This window comes from Elephantulus edwardii, unplaced genomic scaffold (assembly GCF_000299155.1).
Source record: "Elephantulus edwardii isolate Elephantulus edwardi_28Jun2011 unplaced genomic scaffold, EleEdw1.0 scaffold00133, whole genome shotgun sequence".
Lineage (NCBI taxonomy): Eukaryota > Metazoa > Chordata > Mammalia > Macroscelidea > Macroscelididae > Elephantulus > Elephantulus edwardii.
In genome coordinates this window covers 6,694,209-6,712,466 of record NW_006399883.1, presented here as the reverse complement: position 1 = coordinate 6,712,466, position 18,258 = coordinate 6,694,209, and the positions used below count along the sequence as shown (strand labels likewise).

The 18,258-nt window shown below is 40.2% G+C and overlaps 1 protein-coding gene across 1 annotated transcript in view; it reads right to left on the bottom strand.

Moving 5' to 3' along the window:
* The window catches only part of UBASH3A (ubiquitin associated and SH3 domain containing A), a 66,829-nt gene that overhangs the window by 8,557 nt on the left and 40,014 nt on the right, over positions 1-18,258 (bottom strand). The window contains exons 8-10 of the mRNA XM_006893932.1: positions 8,831-8,930; positions 6,502-6,624; positions 2,920-3,012 (exon numbers count right to left, since the gene is read on the bottom strand). Of these exons, the coding sequence (XP_006893994.1) occupies positions 2,920-3,012; positions 6,502-6,624; positions 8,831-8,930 (316 nt within the window). The remainder of the gene's footprint in view (positions 1-2,919; positions 3,013-6,501; positions 6,625-8,830; positions 8,931-18,258) is intronic.

The following is an 18,258-nucleotide window of genomic DNA, read 5'->3' as shown; positions in this document are numbered from 1 at the left end:
TCAATTTTTTTTTTAGTCATTGAATGAAGAATCTGTGATTCATAGGCCCATATCAATACACTGAAATGGATTCAACCTTATGCTCCTTGAGCTATTATCCCACAAGTCCAGTCACCAGTCACATACATATTTCCCTGATTTCTGGTTGTATGTATTAGAAAGAACAAGTAGTTCTTTGTAGGATATCTCCTCCTAGGTCACTATATATTCTATCTATAGTGACTCATTGGGAGTTAAGTCTATTTACAGATCCAAAAGCAAAAATGGGTGGTGGAAGTGGGTTCCGAGAACATGTAGTAATGCCTTATGGGGCATGTACCTCAGGAGATGTTCCAGGTAATGCCTCAGGCACCACTTGCAGCAATATTTCAGACTAAGATTCTTTTGACTCAATTAATTAATCCCATCATATGTGATGCTCTTATTAGGTGTCATCAAGTTGAGTATGACTCATAGCAACCCTATGAATAACATAGCAGAATCTTGTCCTATCCTGTGCCATCCTCATAGTCTCTGACACATTTAAGCCCATTGTAGTCACTGTGTCAATCCACCTGGTTGAGGGTCTTCTCTTTCACTATCCCTCCAACTTTCCAAGCATGATGTCCCTCTCCAATGAACAGTCTCTCCTTGCAACATGCCCAAAGGATGTAAGATGAAGTTTAATCATCTTTGCCTCCAAGGAGCACTTTGCACCTTCTCCAAGACATTTCTGTTTGCTTATTTGGCAATCCACAGGATATCTAATACTCTTCTCCAATATCACCGTTAAAAGGCATCAATTCTTCTTCTGTAATCTTTTTTTACTGTCCAGCTCTCGGTAGTATAGCAAGTGATTGAAAAGATCATAGACAGAATAAGATGCACCTTAGTCCAGATAGGGTGGAAGGGATAATGTGTTTACTGGGGAGGGTGGCTTAGAAGACAAACCATGAAGAAATCTCTTCAGACTGTAGTAAGAGAGCTGGTTCTGTTTGCTCTGGTGATCAACTGGAATTTATCAGCTCATTTCCCCCAGATTCCTGGTTATCTGCCCATATGCCCTCATCTCAAGTTTTAAAAATCCACTTCTTCCTTGTCAATACTCTTTATTTTTTTTTCACTATTTAGAATATTCTTACTTTAATTTAGGATACCATGTAAGATTAGGAATTTAATTGGTGTTGTAAGTCAACTTGTGCTAAGACTCTGGGTTTGGTTCTTGGCAATATCAATACTGTTGTTTTAAGAAATAGCTTTTTCTTTCTTTTTAGCACTAGTGACAAATTTTTGTTCTTTCATGAGGCAATTGATCCTTTACTGTATGGACTCTCCTCATTTACTGTTCATTCTCCTCATTTACCAATTTGTCTTACAAAAGGAGGACCAATTAACTAACTTCTTTATGCTTCTCATTCTGACAAAACTGTAGAAACATATTAAATATTTGATTACCTATAGCTTCGCTTTCACAAGTATGCGGTCTATTTAAAGATATTTTGCATATTTCTATTGTTATCTCATGGCTTTAGAACCAAAAAACAAATTGTAATTTAGTTTAAACTGACTCATAGCTGACCCTCTGTCAAGTTTTCAAAGGCTGCAAATTGCCTGGGAGGGGACTGTCCCTTTTCTCCATCAGAGCTGCTGGAGATTCAAATTGCCTTTGGGTTAGCATTCTCCATAGACTAGGCCACCATGGCTCTGGTGCTATGGATTAACAGTTTCCTAAGATGGGCATTATGCCTGGAAAGGTAGAGTGTTAGTGAAGGAGAAGGAAACCCTCAAAGAGATGAACTGATACAGTGTCTGCAGCAATGGACTCAAATGTGTTGAGGCTGAGGACGGTGCAGGACAGGACAGAGTTCAGAGCTATCATTTGTAGAGTCACTATGATTTACGCTCAACTCCACAGCACTTAACAACAACAGTAACATGGTAGCTAGTGGTAAGGAGTTATGCTGCCAACTTGAAGGCACACGGTTCAAATCCACCAGTAGCTCTGTGGGAGAAAGAAGGTCATTGTTTTCCTGTGTGATTTCTTTCATGAGGCAATGAGCCTGTGACAATCTGCTGGTGGGTCAGAGTTGGTTCTGACTTAATGGTACACAAAAAACAATTTTCTACTGAAGGCAAGATTATGAATACCCAGCTATTGAATCCAAATTTAAACTCATGTCACCTCACTTCAAATGGACTCTGACTCAATTTTCCAGTCCATGTCTTGACACTTCCGGAAAAACTTTTTCATTTCTACATCAGAATTCAAGCTTTCAGAAGCACCTTCCACTTTTTCAGTTTCTCTTGGTGACTAGTCCTTTTATGTCTCTGAGGAAACTGTGATATACTTTTGCCCCTTGACCGGCATCTGTGCCATGCATGGCTGCCTTCTTTCCTATCACAGAGGAGGCATAGTCAAGCCTCCAACCAAGTCCTATTCCACACTGTGAACTAGATCATGACCCTTCCTCTCAGAGAAGCTTCTTTCTGAAGGTTGGAATCTTCACAAGTGTCTGTTTCCTAACATGTGTCAGCTTTGGTGATGGACAGATGGACAGCTCCCACTAGTAGCTTTTCTTGTCCTGGAGAAATTTTGCATTTTGGACCTAGAAGTGACTGTATTTATTCTCAGCTCTTTGTGGTTTTGAGCACCTCTTTCCAGGCATTAAAAAAGAAAACAACTGAGAACCTAGCAGAGCAAACTAATAGTAAAGACCATAATTGCAGGCATCTGATACGAATGTCAGTTCTGACATTCAAGAAACTTTAATGAAACCAAGATAGCAGTTTCTGGAAGGTTGGTGCATCACTGCCTCCTCATATTTCTGTGGTCATTCACCTTTAGTCACCAGATTTTCAACTCTGTTCATTTCTCTCCCTCCCTAGTGAAAAACCACGAGGTCACTGCAACATGGGAAATGTGCTGGACTTCTCACCAACCTTCTAGGATGTGCTTGGCTGTCTGCATGCAGCGGAGGGATGGAGAGACAAAGACGGAGGTGATTCTGATGCCACTATCCAGTAGTGCCTCCCCTGAAAAAGAGAAGATGGAAAATGTCCCTTTCACAATTCTAGCCTCCACAGACGGCTCATGGTCTGCTATCTGTGGTAGACAGGACTGTAAGGTGGCTCCGAGGTTGCTACCTTCTACTGTTCACACCTTGTATCATTTGTCCTTTTGAGCACAGACAGAAATTGTGAATGTGATGCCATGTCTGCAACTATGTTATATGGTGAAGGGGAGATGATTGTGGGTGGCCTGACCTATTCAGATAAGCCCATGAAAAATAAAGACCTTGTTTGGAGGAAAAGACTTTAGAGAAATTCTGCTCTAGAAAGCCCTCTATTATAAGTGAGAGAAACTGGATGCAGAAGAAATTCGATAATGCTAGCTTTGAAAATATGGGAGATCATAAGGGGAGGAATTACATGAGGAGACTTCAAGGAAATGAGAGTTCCCTGGGGTGAACCTGTAGGCTGTCAGTCCCACAAGCACAAGGAATCCAATTTGGTCAACAACACGAGTAAGTTTGGAACTGCTTCAGGATCCTACAGGTGAGAGCTCAGCCTGGCAGATACCATGATTTCACCCCTGTGAAACTCCAAGCAGAGGACCCAGCCCTGCTACACCTGGCCTTGCGACCTACTGAACTCTGAGCTAATAGTGCTGTAACGTCGTGATCATTTCCTGTGCAGCAGTGGAAAACTCACACTACCTTGAGCTAACGGAAGGACAAGCATGTAAATCACATTTCCTCTTACAATGTTAAAGGAGATGATCTGCCTTATTTGGGGCTAGTGGGTGGAAAGAATCTCTGCAAAGCAAAAACCACTTGGCATCACAAGCCAGTGAAACTGTATTGGAGGCCGAGGCTCACAATTGCTCATTCACACATGCATTTACAAACACTCCCAAATTTGATATCTCCCACTCTTGAAAGATGTGCTTTACTCCACTTTGATTTTACAGAAGGCCTACATTAGTACTTCTTTTGCTAACCAAAAGGAATTAAAAGAAGGTTTCTTCTTTTGCCAAAAACACAAGTGAAACTAGTCTTTGGTGTTTGTGTTACAGAGCTAGTGAAAAGGCAGAGAGTTCTTGAGTAATGAATAGTGTTGTTAATCTCCTTCCCTGGGAAACACACTGTACATACATTATATCTATTTTATATCAGCTGTGTATTTCTCATATCTTATTACATGTGCTATTTTAGGTTGGTTCTCCTTGTATTGGTTTGCCTACAAAATTCAGTGTACATTGTGTTTCACACTGTTTCCTACAATCATTCTCATGCATCATGTTTCATAAAATCCATCACCATTAGATATTGCCCTTCATTACCCTGTCTTTTTTGCCTGGATGCTACCCCTGTTTTTGCCCCTCTCTCTCCACCTACCAAACTGTCCAACCCTGTGGTTTTGCCCCTTCCTATCCACGCCCCTCTGTTCTCCCCACTCAACTTCCCTTGAGTTCCCATACGTGTTATAATAGTTATCCTTCTATTTTTACAATAATGGTCTTATGCAATATTTGTCCTTATGAAAACTATATTAGTTCACTCAGCATAATGCTTTCCAGCCTCTTCCAAATTACGTAGTATTTTTCAAAATCATTGCTCCTGCATGTTGCATAGTATTCATTGTGTGAATGTTTCACAGTTTCTCAATCCACTCATTTGTGTTTGGACATTTGGGCTGTTTCCATGTTCTTGCGATGGTGAATGTTATTTGGTATGATTTAGTAGGCGATCTGGTGGCCTAGTAGGTAAGGAGTTTGACTGCCAACCCAAAGACAAGTGGTTCAAGCCTTTCAGCTTCTCCACAGGCAATTTCCTCATATGAAATTTACAGCACCTGAAAACCCCGTGGAGGGTCAGATCTTTCCAATTTACCCAACTACCCATTTGTGGTTCAGATCTTTGCACTTTCTCTTGCTAGTTGTGCAAACTTGGATGACTTATCTTCTCTGTGCCCATGCTCCCTCAGAAGCAAAGTAGAAATAATGCTAATACAGGCTATACAGATAGATTTCACCTGATGGTATGATTAAGAATAAAATTGATTACATCTGTGCAAAGAATCGCTGGAGAAGCTCAGTGTCAGCTGTGAAAACTAGGCCAGGTGCTGATTGTGGAACAGATCACAACTACTCACCTGCAGGTTCAAGCTGATTAAGGAAAATTAAATCAAAAGAACCAAAATTTGACCTTAAGTCTACCCAACTCAAATTTCAAAACCATCTCAGGAACAGGTTTGAGGCCCTGAACACCAATGAGTGAAGATCAGATGAGCTGTGGGAAGATATCAAGAATATCATCCATGAAGAATGCAAAGGTTAAAAAAAAATGCTAAAGGTCATTACAAAGGCAGAGGAGGAAGAAAAGACCAAAGACCAAGATAGATGTCAGAAGAGACTCTGAATATTGCCTTAGAGCTCTGAGAAGCCAAAGCAAAGGGAAGAAATAAAGAAATTAAGGCAGCATGAGAAGACAAAGTATTATAATTAAATGTGCAAAGAGCTGGAGTCAGAAAATTAAAAGGACAAAAGTCAGCATTTCTTAAACTGAAGGAAGTGAAGACAAATTCAAGCCTCTGGTTGCAATACTTAATGATGCTTTGGGCAGAATATTAAATGATCCAGGAAGCATTAAAAGAAGATGGAAGAAGTATACAGCGTGCCTATACCAAAAGGAAGTGGCGGACACAGAAGAATTTCATGAAACAACGTATCAGCAAGAGCCTGTGGTGATGAAAGAAGTTCAAGCTACTCTGAAAGAACTGGCAAAAACAAAGGCCCCAGCAATTCACGGCGTATCAATTTACACGTTTCAACAAACAGACACTGACTTGGATGCTGCTAAGAGGGACCAGTCCTGGAAGAGGGACATCATGTTTGGAAGGGTGGAGGGGCAGAGTAATAAAGGAAGACCCTCAATGAGATGGATTGATTCAGTGACTAGGGTAATGAGGGTAGGTGTGTCAGAGACAGTAAGATTGGCACAGATAGTGCAGGGGTCAGGCCTATTGTATTTAGGGTCGCTATGATTCACTCATAACAACCACAACACTTAACAATAAGCACATAACAAAAACAACATAACCAAAACACTGCAGATGGGTGTTTTTTTTAGCATAATCTTCTTATGGCTCCAGGGGAGGGCAGGCTTTCTCTCTCTGCTGGCAATCATTTTACCCTCAGCTTCTGCTGGCTGGTTCCTTAGAAACCGCCTTGTATCTTGGCAGCTATCTTACACCATCTTTGTTTCCTAGCTTTCTTGTTTAATCTCTTTTTATATTTCAATACAGAATGACTCAAGATATACCCTACAGTATCTTTGACATTTTAACACGAATGGGAATTTTAACTACAGGTGTGGAGGTTAAGACTTACAACACATTTTTGAGGACACAGTTTTGTTCATAGAACCACAAAATGAACACTGAAAGAGCTCAACACACATGAGCCATAGTCATTGTCATTACTACTGTTACTGTTTCCCCTAGAAGGATCCTCAAACATACCTGCAAGTCTGGACTGGAAAATTCCACAAGATGATAAAGGGGGATCATTTTCAAAGTCTTTGATACCATTCCTCCGTCTCGGCAGACTGCAAGGGAAGTTCAGATCTGGTCTGTAGTATTTTCCTAAAGCATAAATAAGCACTGAATGTTCACTTTTTTCAAATTAGTACAAATTTGGTTCACAAAATTCCTAAGATCAAGACTCATATCATAGCATGGATATGATTTAAATTAAGGTAACCTGCACTTTTAAAAGGTATTTTTCATGTAAATTCAAATTAGGAAGAAAATAATCTTTGCTCTGAATATAGCATTTACTCAAATATAGAAAACTAAACTCCCATAAATTATCATGAAGATTTGTTCATATCATTTTCTTGATAGAGAACTGAACCTCCATCACAAGCGATCTTCCTTTACTGATTTCACCTGATAAGAATCTCAAATCAGTATCAATGAATTAGATGAAAATAGATTCTTTCTTATAACTTTAAGTGTATCATGTTGCTTAGAGACAGAGAACACATATGGTCAGATGTTCTCTTGTGTTACTCATTATTTAGTCAATTGCTTGAAGAATGGACTAAAACCCAGAAAAATTTATTGTCAGGGTTTATGTTAGCTTTGACCTTGAATTCTCAATTCTGACAGGTGGGAACAAATCCCAGCAAATCCTCCTTGTGTGACTGGAGGTAAGTGACTGACTTAATGTCTCTTATCAGCAGAGAGGGGAGACTGATAGAGGTGTCGTGATTAATCAGTGAGATAAGATCAAGAGCTCAGCCTGGCACAGAGTGGCGTTCTTCTTAGTTGGCAATGAAACACTGCCTGGTCCTGGGTCATCTTGAGACCATTGCTGTGTCTGGGAGCATTGCTGTAGCTGCTGTGTCAGCCCATCTCCTTGAGCACTGCCCACAACACTGGCCCTCTATGTTATTAATCATGATGTCCTTGTCTAGAAATTAGTCCTTCCTGAGGATGTGGCCACAGCAAGTAAGATGAAGTCTCATAATCCTCACCTCTAAGGTAATTTGGTTGTAGAGAATGACCACAGAATAAGTGGTCAATAAGTGGTCGGTGTATGTTCATTATTACAATTGTTTTAGAATATACTATGTCACACCAAGCCCTTCCGCAATCAATGTGTTGTCTTTGCTTTCTACCAAGTAACCTGCAACAGGTTCTAGGAGTCAAGTAGAATTTTCCAACGTCATGCTATACTAATGACTATACCTCCAGGGCTCCTACAAGAAAAGGAGCAACCTTTATTTGAAAGAAGGGCAGTTGATTGCTCTGTGTGCCTTCTTTTAAAGGTTTCATGCAAAAATGTTCTGAAATCTACAGCCATGGAATTTCCATTGGCAGAAAGATTTGAGTCATGAGATTTAATAGAATTTATTAAATGCTAAAACATTAGCCAGAAAAGGGGACTTCAGTGCAACAATGAATGAATGAGAACCCAAAATCTCTGTAAATGTTCATTAAAACTAATAAAATTTAATAATAATTTAAAAAAAAAAAGAAAAGGAGACTTTATTCACTGTTGGTGGGAATGGAAAATGGTGCAACCACTATGGAAGGCAGTATGGCACTTTCTCAAAAAGTTGCAAATAGAAATACCATTTGACCCAGCAATTCCACTACTGGGAATAGATCCTAAAGAAATCAGAACTTCCACCCAAACAGATATATGGACACTTATGTTTATTTCTGCATAGTTAGCAATAGCAAAGAGATGAAAACAATTCAAGTGCCAATCAACAAATGAATGGATAGAGAAGCTGTGGTATACTCACACAATGGAATACTATGCAGCACTGAAAAAACAAGGAACTTGTAAAATATTACGCAAAATGGGTGACCCTGGAGAATATTATGCTGAGTGAAATATTTCAGTCACAAAATGACAAACATTATATAATGCCACTACTATAAAACAGGATTGACATGGAGATTGAGGAGAAATTAAGAAAAGAAGGGATAAAAAAAATGTACACTGCATTGAAACAGATGAGACAAAGAACTGTTTAAAAGGCATATATTATTAGGTATTATTTTCATGACAACTGTCTAGAATTAGAACTGCATAGCAAAGCAGATGGGGAGTGGAGGATTGTGCAACAGTGAAAAAAATTTTTTTTCAAAGAGAAAAGTGAACTGGGGCTGTGTATAGGGAGGAAATGTGAAACAATGAATGGATGGAAATCCAAGCTCTCTATAAACTTTTGTTAAAATTTCAATTAAAATTAATTTTTTTAAAGTAAAGAAAAGGGGACTTTCTTTGGCAACACCTTGTCCTGTGCTTGGCATCTGGCTGGATTGTACCTACCATCTGGAGTGGAGCACTGCTGTAGCCACTGCTTCCCAAAGATCTGATCCACTCTCTCCCCGTGGCGCACCACCAAAACACTTCTTCTCAGGATTGTGGCCTGGGAGAATGAAGAGAAAGGTTGGAACAGTTAAAAATCACAATGATTAAGCTTGAATTTCTACTGTGAGTACACCTTCATAAGCTCCATTGATTTGTTTTCCATCCAGCGTAGCACACTTAAGCATTATTAGAATTGCTCTTTGATTGTTGCCACTTTAGAACGATTTCTCCTGACCCAGTGTTGATTCATGGTGAGAACTCTCAAACAGTAGAGAATTCTGACTAGATTGTGTTCTTACATAATCAAGGTTCTTGTTGTTGTTGTTGTTATGTGCTGTCGAGTCATTTGCGACTCATAGCGACCCCATGTACAACAGCCCTAAACCGTGCTCTATCCTGTGCCAATCTCATTGCCTCTGACACACCCATCCCGAGTACCCCAGTCACTGAATCAATCCACCTCATAGAGGGTCTTCCCCTCCTGCGCTGTCCCTCTACCCTACCCAGCATGATGTCCCTCTCTAAAGACCTGTCTCTCCTTACAACATGTTCAAAGTATGTCAGACGAAGCCCCAGAATCCTTGCCTCCAAGGAGCAGCCTGGTTTAATCCTCTCTACGATGAATCTGTTTGTTTTCTTGGCAGTCCATGGTACATTCAACACTCTTCTCCAGCACCACAGCTCAAAGGCATCAATTCTCCTTCTGTCCTCCCTAGTCATTGTCCAACTCTCTGATGCATAACAAGTGATTGCAAAAACCATGGCCTGTATCAGGCAGACCTTAGTCTCCAGAGAGACACCGTTGCTCTTGAGTATTTTGGAGAGATCCCTAACTGCAGACTTTCCCATCACAATACGTTTTTTGATTTCCTGGCTACTGGTGCCAAGAGTATGGACCTTGGAGCCAAGCAAACTGAAGCTGTGAACAATCTCAATCTCTTCGCCATCCATCCTGATGCTACCGATTGGTCCAGTGGTGAGAATTTTTGTCTTCTTGACATTGAGCCTCAGTCCATATTGAAGGCTGTGGTCCTTGACCCTCAAGTTTCTTAGGACTCACTAATTTTCACCATAGCTCTGCTCCCAATGACCAAAAGGTGAAAGTAACGTGTCTGTTGGTAGATGACTGGATAAGCAAAATATGCTGCATAGACATTTATGAGACAAAAAGAGAAATGAAGTCTTATTATGTATTATAACATGGATGAACTTTGAAAACATATTTGTTGTTGTTGTTATGAGTTAGAAATGACTCATAGCTGACCTTCCAGGGGGTTTTCAGAGTCTGTAAATAGCATTGGAGAGAATGGCCTTTCTCCCACAGGATAACTGGAGGAGTCAAACCGTCTGCCTTTGGGTTTACAATGCATCTTCTTATCCACTTGGCAACCAGAGCTCCCTTGGAAACATATACTGAGTGAGATAAGGCAACTACAAAAGGACAAATATTATACAATCTCATTTACATGAAACAGATAAATGAATAGAAACCAAAATGGGAGACTCAGGAGGGGGAAAAGGAAGAAAAGGGAAGTCAGTTTAGAGCATGCACCATAGTGATGAAAAAACAAAAGCTCCAGTGGCCTAATCCATGGGGAGTTGCACTAACCTAAAGATAATGCTTCTCTAGCAGTCCAAATCCACCATCCGCTCCGCCTAAGACAGCCAATCTCTTCTTGATTTACAGACACGGAAAAGCTGATGAAGGGTCAGTTATGAGTTGGCTCTGACTTGGTGGCAATGAGTTTGTGTGAAGTTTCTGTGTGTGTGTGTGTGTGTGTGTGTGTGTGTGTTTTACAAAATGGTTATTTAATGATTTAGAGAGGGATCATGGTGTTCGTTACACATGATGACCACAATCAGTATCACTGAATTGTGCATGTAAATAAAGTTGGCTTGCCAAATGTTTTATTGTAGTAAATATATATATGTAAGTTAAATATAAAAAATACATAACATGTATAACTGTTTTTATTATTTGCTGAATCCCCTGCAACTCATAGCATGTACAACAACTCTGAAGCCTGCCCTGTCCTGAACCAGTTTCACTGACTCTGATACACTAACCCCCACTGCCCTAGATATTGTATCAATCCATCTTATCTGGGGTCTTCTTTTCCTGTGCTGTCCCTCTTCCCTTCTGAGCATGATGTCCTTGTCCACGGAGCAGTCTTTCTTGACCACATGCCCGAAGTATGTGAGACGGAGCTTCAAAATCCTAGTCTCCAGGGAGAGATTTGGTTTCATCTTCTCCAAAACAGACCTATTTGTTTTCTTGGTGGTCCATGGTATGTTCAAGGCTCTTCTCCAGTACCACAGCTCAAAGGCATCAATTCTTCTGTCATCCTTAGTCACTGTCCCGCTCTCTGATGCATAGCAAGTAATTATGAAGACCATGGCCTGGATCAGGCTCACCTTAGTCTCTAGACTGACATCGTTGTTTCTCAGAACTCTGGACAGGTCCTTGACAGTAGATTTACCTAATGCGATTCCTCTTTTGATTTTCTGACTGCTTGTGCCAAGAGTATTGATTGTAGAGCTGAGCAAGCTGTAACCTTTAACAACTTCAATCTCTTCTCCATCCATCCCATCCATCATCGTGCTGCTAATTGGCCCAGTGGTGAGAATCTTTGTTTGGAGAAAGACAACTTGCTTGGGAAGGTGGAGGGACGGTGAAAGAAAGGAAAACCCTCAACCAGGGGGACTGATACAGTGACTGCAGCAATGGGCTTGAGTGTCAGAAAGTATGAGGATATCACAGGATAGGACAGGGTTCAGATCTGTTGTTCATAGAGTTGGTATAAGTTGTACTTACCTCCGCAACACCTAACAACAACTACTACTGCTACTACATTTTGATAAATCCCAAACTAAACACATTGCCAACAGGTAAATTCTGACACATAGCAATTTTCTTTGCTTTAAATCTTTATGGGAGGAGATTATCCATCTCCTAGTTTTCCTAGGCTTTAAATTTTTACAGGAGGAGGTTACCCACAATACTCCCAATTGCTACATGAAGTGTGGTGTTTGAGACCCTATAAGAACAGTTGATTTATCTACATGTGGTTTCTAAAGGCCAGTACAGAGCTAAGAATAGCAAATACTCCTGGAAAGGGTGAAGGCAGGCTGCTGAAAGGGTTTTGAAGCTGTGTCTGACATACTTTGGACATGTTGCAAGGTGGGCCCAGTCCTTGGAGAGGGACGTCATGCTTGGAAGAGTGGAGGAACAGTGCAGGTGAAGAAGACCCTTGATGAGATAGGTTGATTCAGTGACTGGGATAATGGGGATAAGTGTGTCAGAGACAATAAGATTGGCACAGGATAGAGCAGGGTTTAGGGTTGTTGTACATAGAGTCACTATGAGTTGCAGGCTACTAAATGGCAACTAACAACAACAACAATATTTGTCTCTCACTGGAAGACAGCAGATGTTTGCTCTGGATGCAAATCCCCACCTTTTCTAAGGAAAGGGTGTGTCTTACAACTTTGAAGTATGGTTAAATATTGTTATGCACCATTGAATTGTTTGAGATTCATAAAGACCCTATACACAACAGCTCTGAACCCTGCCCTATCCTGAGCCAATCTCACTGCCTCCAACACACCTACCCACATTACACCTACTGTGTCAATCCATCTCCTCCAAGGTCGTCTTCTTTTGCTCTGTCCTTCCATCCTTCCAAACATGATGCCTTCTCCAAGGACTGGTCTCTCCTAGCAAGATGCCTGAAGTACATGAGACTGAGCTTCAAAATCTTTGCCTCCAAGGAGCAACTTGGTTTCATTCTTTCCAGGTCAAACCTGCTATTTCTCTTTACAGTCCATGGTATGTTCAATACTCTTTTTCAGTACTACAACTCAAAGACATTGACTCTTTTTCTGTCATACTTAGTCATTGTCCAGCTCTCTGACACAGTAAGCAACTACGAAGACCATGGCCAGGATCAGGTACACCTTACTCTCCAGACTGACATCATTGCTCTTTAGCACTCCAGAGAAGTCTCTAACAGCAGATTTTCCTAATGCAATTCATCTTTTGAATTCCTGACTGCTGGTGCCACAAGTACTGATTGTGGAACGAGCAATCTGAAGCTATTAGCAATTTCAATCTCTTCTCCATCTATTGTGGCGCTACCAATTGGCCCTACGGTGAGAATCTTTGTCTTCTTGATGTTGAGTTTCAATCTATACTGAAAGCTGCAGTCCTTGACTATTTGCAGCAAATGGATCAGATCCTCTTCAGTTTGGGCGAGCAAGGTTGTGTCATCTATAAAACGTAGGTTGTTGATGAGTCTTTCACCAATCCTGATGCCACATTCCTCCTCATAAAGTCCACCCTCTCAAAATGATCTGTTCCCCATATAGATTGAAAAGGTATGGAGACAGGATGCATCACTGATGCACCTCTTTCCTAATTTTGAATCATGCATTGTTTCCTTGCTCTGTTCTGACAATCACTTCTTGTTTCAGGTACAGGTTTCACATAAGCACTATCAGGTGTTCTGGGATTCACATTTTTCTCAAGGTTAGCCACAATTTGTTGTGATCTACATAGTCAAATGTCTTTGCATAGACAATGAAACATAGATAGACATTCCTCTGGCACTCTCTGCTTCTAGCCAAGATTCATCTGACAATGGCTATGATGTCCCTTGGTGCCACGACCTCTTCTAAACCCAGCTTGTATTTCTGGTAGTTCTCTGTTGATGTTCTGTCCAAGAAATTTTTTAATAATCTTCAGAAGGATTTTGCATGTGTGTGATATCAGTGATATTGTTCGGTAATTTCCACATTCTTTCAGATCTCCGTTCTTTGGAATAAATATGGATCTCTTCCAGTCAGCTGGCCAGAGAGTTGTCCTCCAGACTTCCTGGCAGAGCCTGGGATTGCTTATGTTATGTAGTGACATAAGTGTGGCTTTTATTCTAAGAAGGATTCCAAGATCTTAGATGATTTTTCCATCAAGGACTGATCTCCAAACAGGTTGCACGATGCACACACATGTTAAACCTCAGTCTGCCTGGTGAGTGGGTGGCAGTTATTATCAAAACATTGAGGTAAATTGGGGATGTCCCCAGAGGATTTGAACTTAGAAATGCAGAGTTTTGCCACAGGAGTAAGATTATGATAAGGCAAAAGGTCCTGGGGAGTGGGAGAGAACAGGTTTGGTGCCTAGAAAACAAAGGAGGGCTGAATTGACTCTATATGAGGTTCCTGTAGTTGCTATGGCAAATAACTCCAAACTGGGTGGGTCAGAATAACAAACATTTATTCTCTCACAGTTCTAGAGGTGCATCATCCAAAATCAAGATGTCAGCAAGGTCATGCTTCCCCTGAAGTCCTTGAGGAAAGAATTTGATCCTTTCCTCTTCCAGACTCTAGAAGCTTCCAGAGTATCTGGTAGCTTCAGACATTATTTGACTTCTGGGTCTGAGAGACAAAGCACTCTCTGCCTTTGCAGTTATTAAAATCTCTCTCTGATGTCTTTTTATAAGGACACTTGTTATTATATCTAGGGCCCACTTAGATGATCAGGATAATCTTGCTATCCAAAGATCTTAAATTTAATCATAGATATGAAGACTATATCTTCATCAGGTCAAAGTTACAGGCTACAAGATGTTGTTATTGTTAGGAGCTATTGAGCTGGTTCCGACTCATGGTGACTATATGTACAATAGAATAAAGCATTGCTTGTAGCTAAGAACTTTCTGACATCAGCAATGATGTCCCTAGGTCCAAGTATTCTTTTGACTTCAACTTGAATTAACTGTATTTCCTTATCGATTGTTCTAGCTATTTTCAAATTATCTTCAGTAATATTTTACTTGTGTGTGATATTAATGATATTGTTGTATAATGTCCGAATTCTGTTATTTATCTCTCTTTTTTTTTTAATGAATGCAAATATGGATCTCTTCTAGTCAGTTAGGCAAGTAACTACCTTAGAAATTTCTTGGCTTAGAGGAAGAGTATGTCCAGGGGGTACATCCATTGGAAACAATTCAGTTGTTTGACATCATTACTGGAGCCTTGTTTTTCACCAATGTCTTCCTTAAAGATCTTTGGTTCTTCATCACCTAAAATGGTTCTTTTTGGTAAGATGACTTTATGTAGTCCTTCATTCTTTCTTGATCCCTCCCATGTCATCCAATATTTTGCCCACAGAATCCTTTAGTATTGCTACTTGAGGTTTGAATTTTTCTTCCACTACTTTGGACATTTCATTGCTTTAATTTCCTTCCAATTCAACTTGAATGTACATATGAGTAGTTGATGATCCATTCTGCAGTGTCTAATTGATGACACTGACCTTCTCCACCATTGGTTTTCACAGATGTAGTCAAATTGACTTCTATGTATTTCATCTTCCAAGGGCCATGTGTTTATTCATTATTTATGCTTTCTGAAAATCATAGGTTGTAGGAGTTAGGACCCTGTATACTTAGGGACCATCATTCAGTTGACACCAGGTGAGTGCTTTTGATATTGTACACTGGATATATTTAGGGGCTATCACTAAGTTAACTTCTGGTGAGTACTACAGTTGTGTGACCCACCTGTTACTGATATTAATTTTCTTACCACTGGGAAGGGGCAAAGTCAGAGTATGTGAGGAGATCTAAGCTCACAGGGGGATGTGTGTTAGGTTTTAACCCACTCAAAGCACCAAGTTTTGAGTGGGTCCCTTTCATTTTATACACTTCTTCAATCTGGAAAGAGGACATAACATCCAAGGAGAGTCTTGAGCTCATACCCAAGATTCTCTTTCCTATGGCCTATGAGCCCAGTCTCTGCCAGGTCTTCCTGTAGGTGGGAAGCTTTGGGACAGGGGCCACTTCTTGCCTACTGTGGCTGGTAGGAGCTCAGGCATCCCAGTCAATGACCCTATAGTCTTGGCAATTCTTCTTTGTAGCTAAAAATCCTAATTTAAGAGGACAGGGTGTTGTAGTTCCAAGCTCAGATTATGTTTGGGATGAATTTGACTTACCAGAGCCATCTCTATATGGATCTCATGGATTCTTAGGGATAAGGGTTGAGTTTTTTTAAAATTAGGGAGGGATCCTGATTGTACCCTTCATTTATTATTTTTTCTATTTTGAAAAGTATTTACTAAGTTTGAATAAATTAATTGCAAACAAAAATTAGCTACACTATACAGCCTGAATAGAAATAATGAGAACAAATAAAATACAGAACTGTATTTCCTTGCATTAGTTACAAGGCTTGTGACAATCTAGAAAATTTCAAAATCAATTCTATTTCTTTGAAAAAGGGGTAACTGCAAACACAGATATATAACAACCAGTAAACTTGCAATACAGGTTTCCTTACATATATTTCCTGAGTGAACCCAAATGATCATTTTGAAAAACAAGGAAATTTTGACAGTTGAAGTAAAATAAAATAGCTTATGGTTTCTAAGAAACAAGGTTTCTTAAAACAAGACAAAAAGTGAAAATAGTATAGTAGAGTAAATTTAATGTCACATATAGAAATTTACTACTACCAATGAAATACACACTTTAAAAAAATTAAACAGAAACAAATAAAAAATATTTAAAAAATTATTCTACCTAGGTTAAAGGTATGCTTTTTTCTTCCAGTGTTGAAAAAGAATGTGATATAATGATTCATAGTTTTCTTGTTATACATTAAAAAGGGGGAGTGGAGTGGAGATAGAACAGCAGCTGAGACAGACCGGCAGCAAGACAGCAGCTGGAGTAAGAGAAGTCCAAGGCAACTGTCGGCACATGACAGGGAGCTGCCTGCAGATGCCACACATGCACCAGGGAGTGACGCACTAGGAAGCAACATGTTGGGGCAAACAGGAAAGCTGGAATATGAGTGAGTGTGAGCCAGCCTGAACCTGGAACTCCAGTCCTGATGCTGCCATCCTGCACCCAGAACGCTGCTCCCGATGTGCACTGGGAATGATGCTGGAACTTGAGTGATGTACTTTGTGTGTGAGGGGTCATTGCTGTTTGGCTGGATCACATGGGACCCCTTAGGCTCAATCAGAAGGCAGTGAGACAGCAGAAGCTCATTCTTGAAGGAAAAACCAAGGCTTCCTGGTTTTCCAATCAGGTCTCCACACTCTGCCTTGCATCTCCTCATGTCCAGTCCATCAATTGCCTTTAGCCCAGAGCACCTTGGGCTACCCTAGCTGTGGCAGTTGTTTAACAGAGGAGGTTGCTTCCACAGGCCTTTTCTCTATCAAACTGAGAGAAACCCAGGCAGGGAAGCTGCCCCACCCTCTTCTGGAGTGGTAACTTCAGATCAAGAATCTGCTATCACCTCAGACATGAAAAACTCTACCACAGCAATGTCACATAGGAAGCAAGCTACCTTACCCCCTACAAAAGCCCAAAGCAAGATGTCACCCCAAAAAGTGACACAGTATCAATGGATTTCCTGAAGCTAGAAAGTCTGATGAAACTTTCTGACACAGAATTTAAAACAACAATAACTGAATATTTTCAATGAGTAAAAGACAAACTTGAAGATTACAGAACACTACAAGCAAAAAACCAGGAGGAGCTTAAAAAAAATCCAAAACAATGCAGATAAAACAAACAAAGCATTAGAGGCTCTGGAAAAACAAGAAACCACAAGCCAAAATATGAGGACCAATGTTTCAGATGCTGTCCACATGATGGAAGGTCACATGAACAGAGTTGAAGAGATGGAACACAGAACCAGTGAAATAAAAGATAGAATTGTCACTACTGATCTGCTAGAACAAAAAGCAGAATCAAAAAGGAAGGAAAAAGAAGAAAACCTAATAATAATGTGGGACACCATCAAGAGAAATAACATGTGCATAATCAGAATCCCAGAAAAGGAAGAAGAAAGTAAAGGCACCAAAAAGTTGTAGAAGAATTACTAGAAGAAAATTTCCCAGGCATAATGAAGAATGAGGGAATATATATTTAAGAAGCTGAGAGAACATCATATAGAACAGACCTAAAAAAAAAAAAAAAGCCAAAGCATATCATAGTCAAATTTGCCAGAACCAAATATAAGGAGAGAATTCTGAAAGCAGCAAGGGAGAAACAAAGAGTAACATATAAGGGAGAGCAGATAAGATTAAGTGCCAATTTCTCGGCAGAAACCATGCAAGCAATAAGACAGTGGAATGAAATATATAGAAAGCTCAAAGAACACAACTGTCAACCAAGAATACTGAACCCAGCAAAACTGTCCATCAAATATGAAGGAGAGATCAAGATATTCCCAGAAAAATAGAACTAAAGAGAGTTTGTAAACAAACAAACAAACAAATAACAACAAAAAACCCAAAAACAAAACCCAAAGCCAGCATTGGAGGAAACACTGAAAGACGTCCTTCTTACAGAGGTGCCACAGAAAGCAGGATGGAC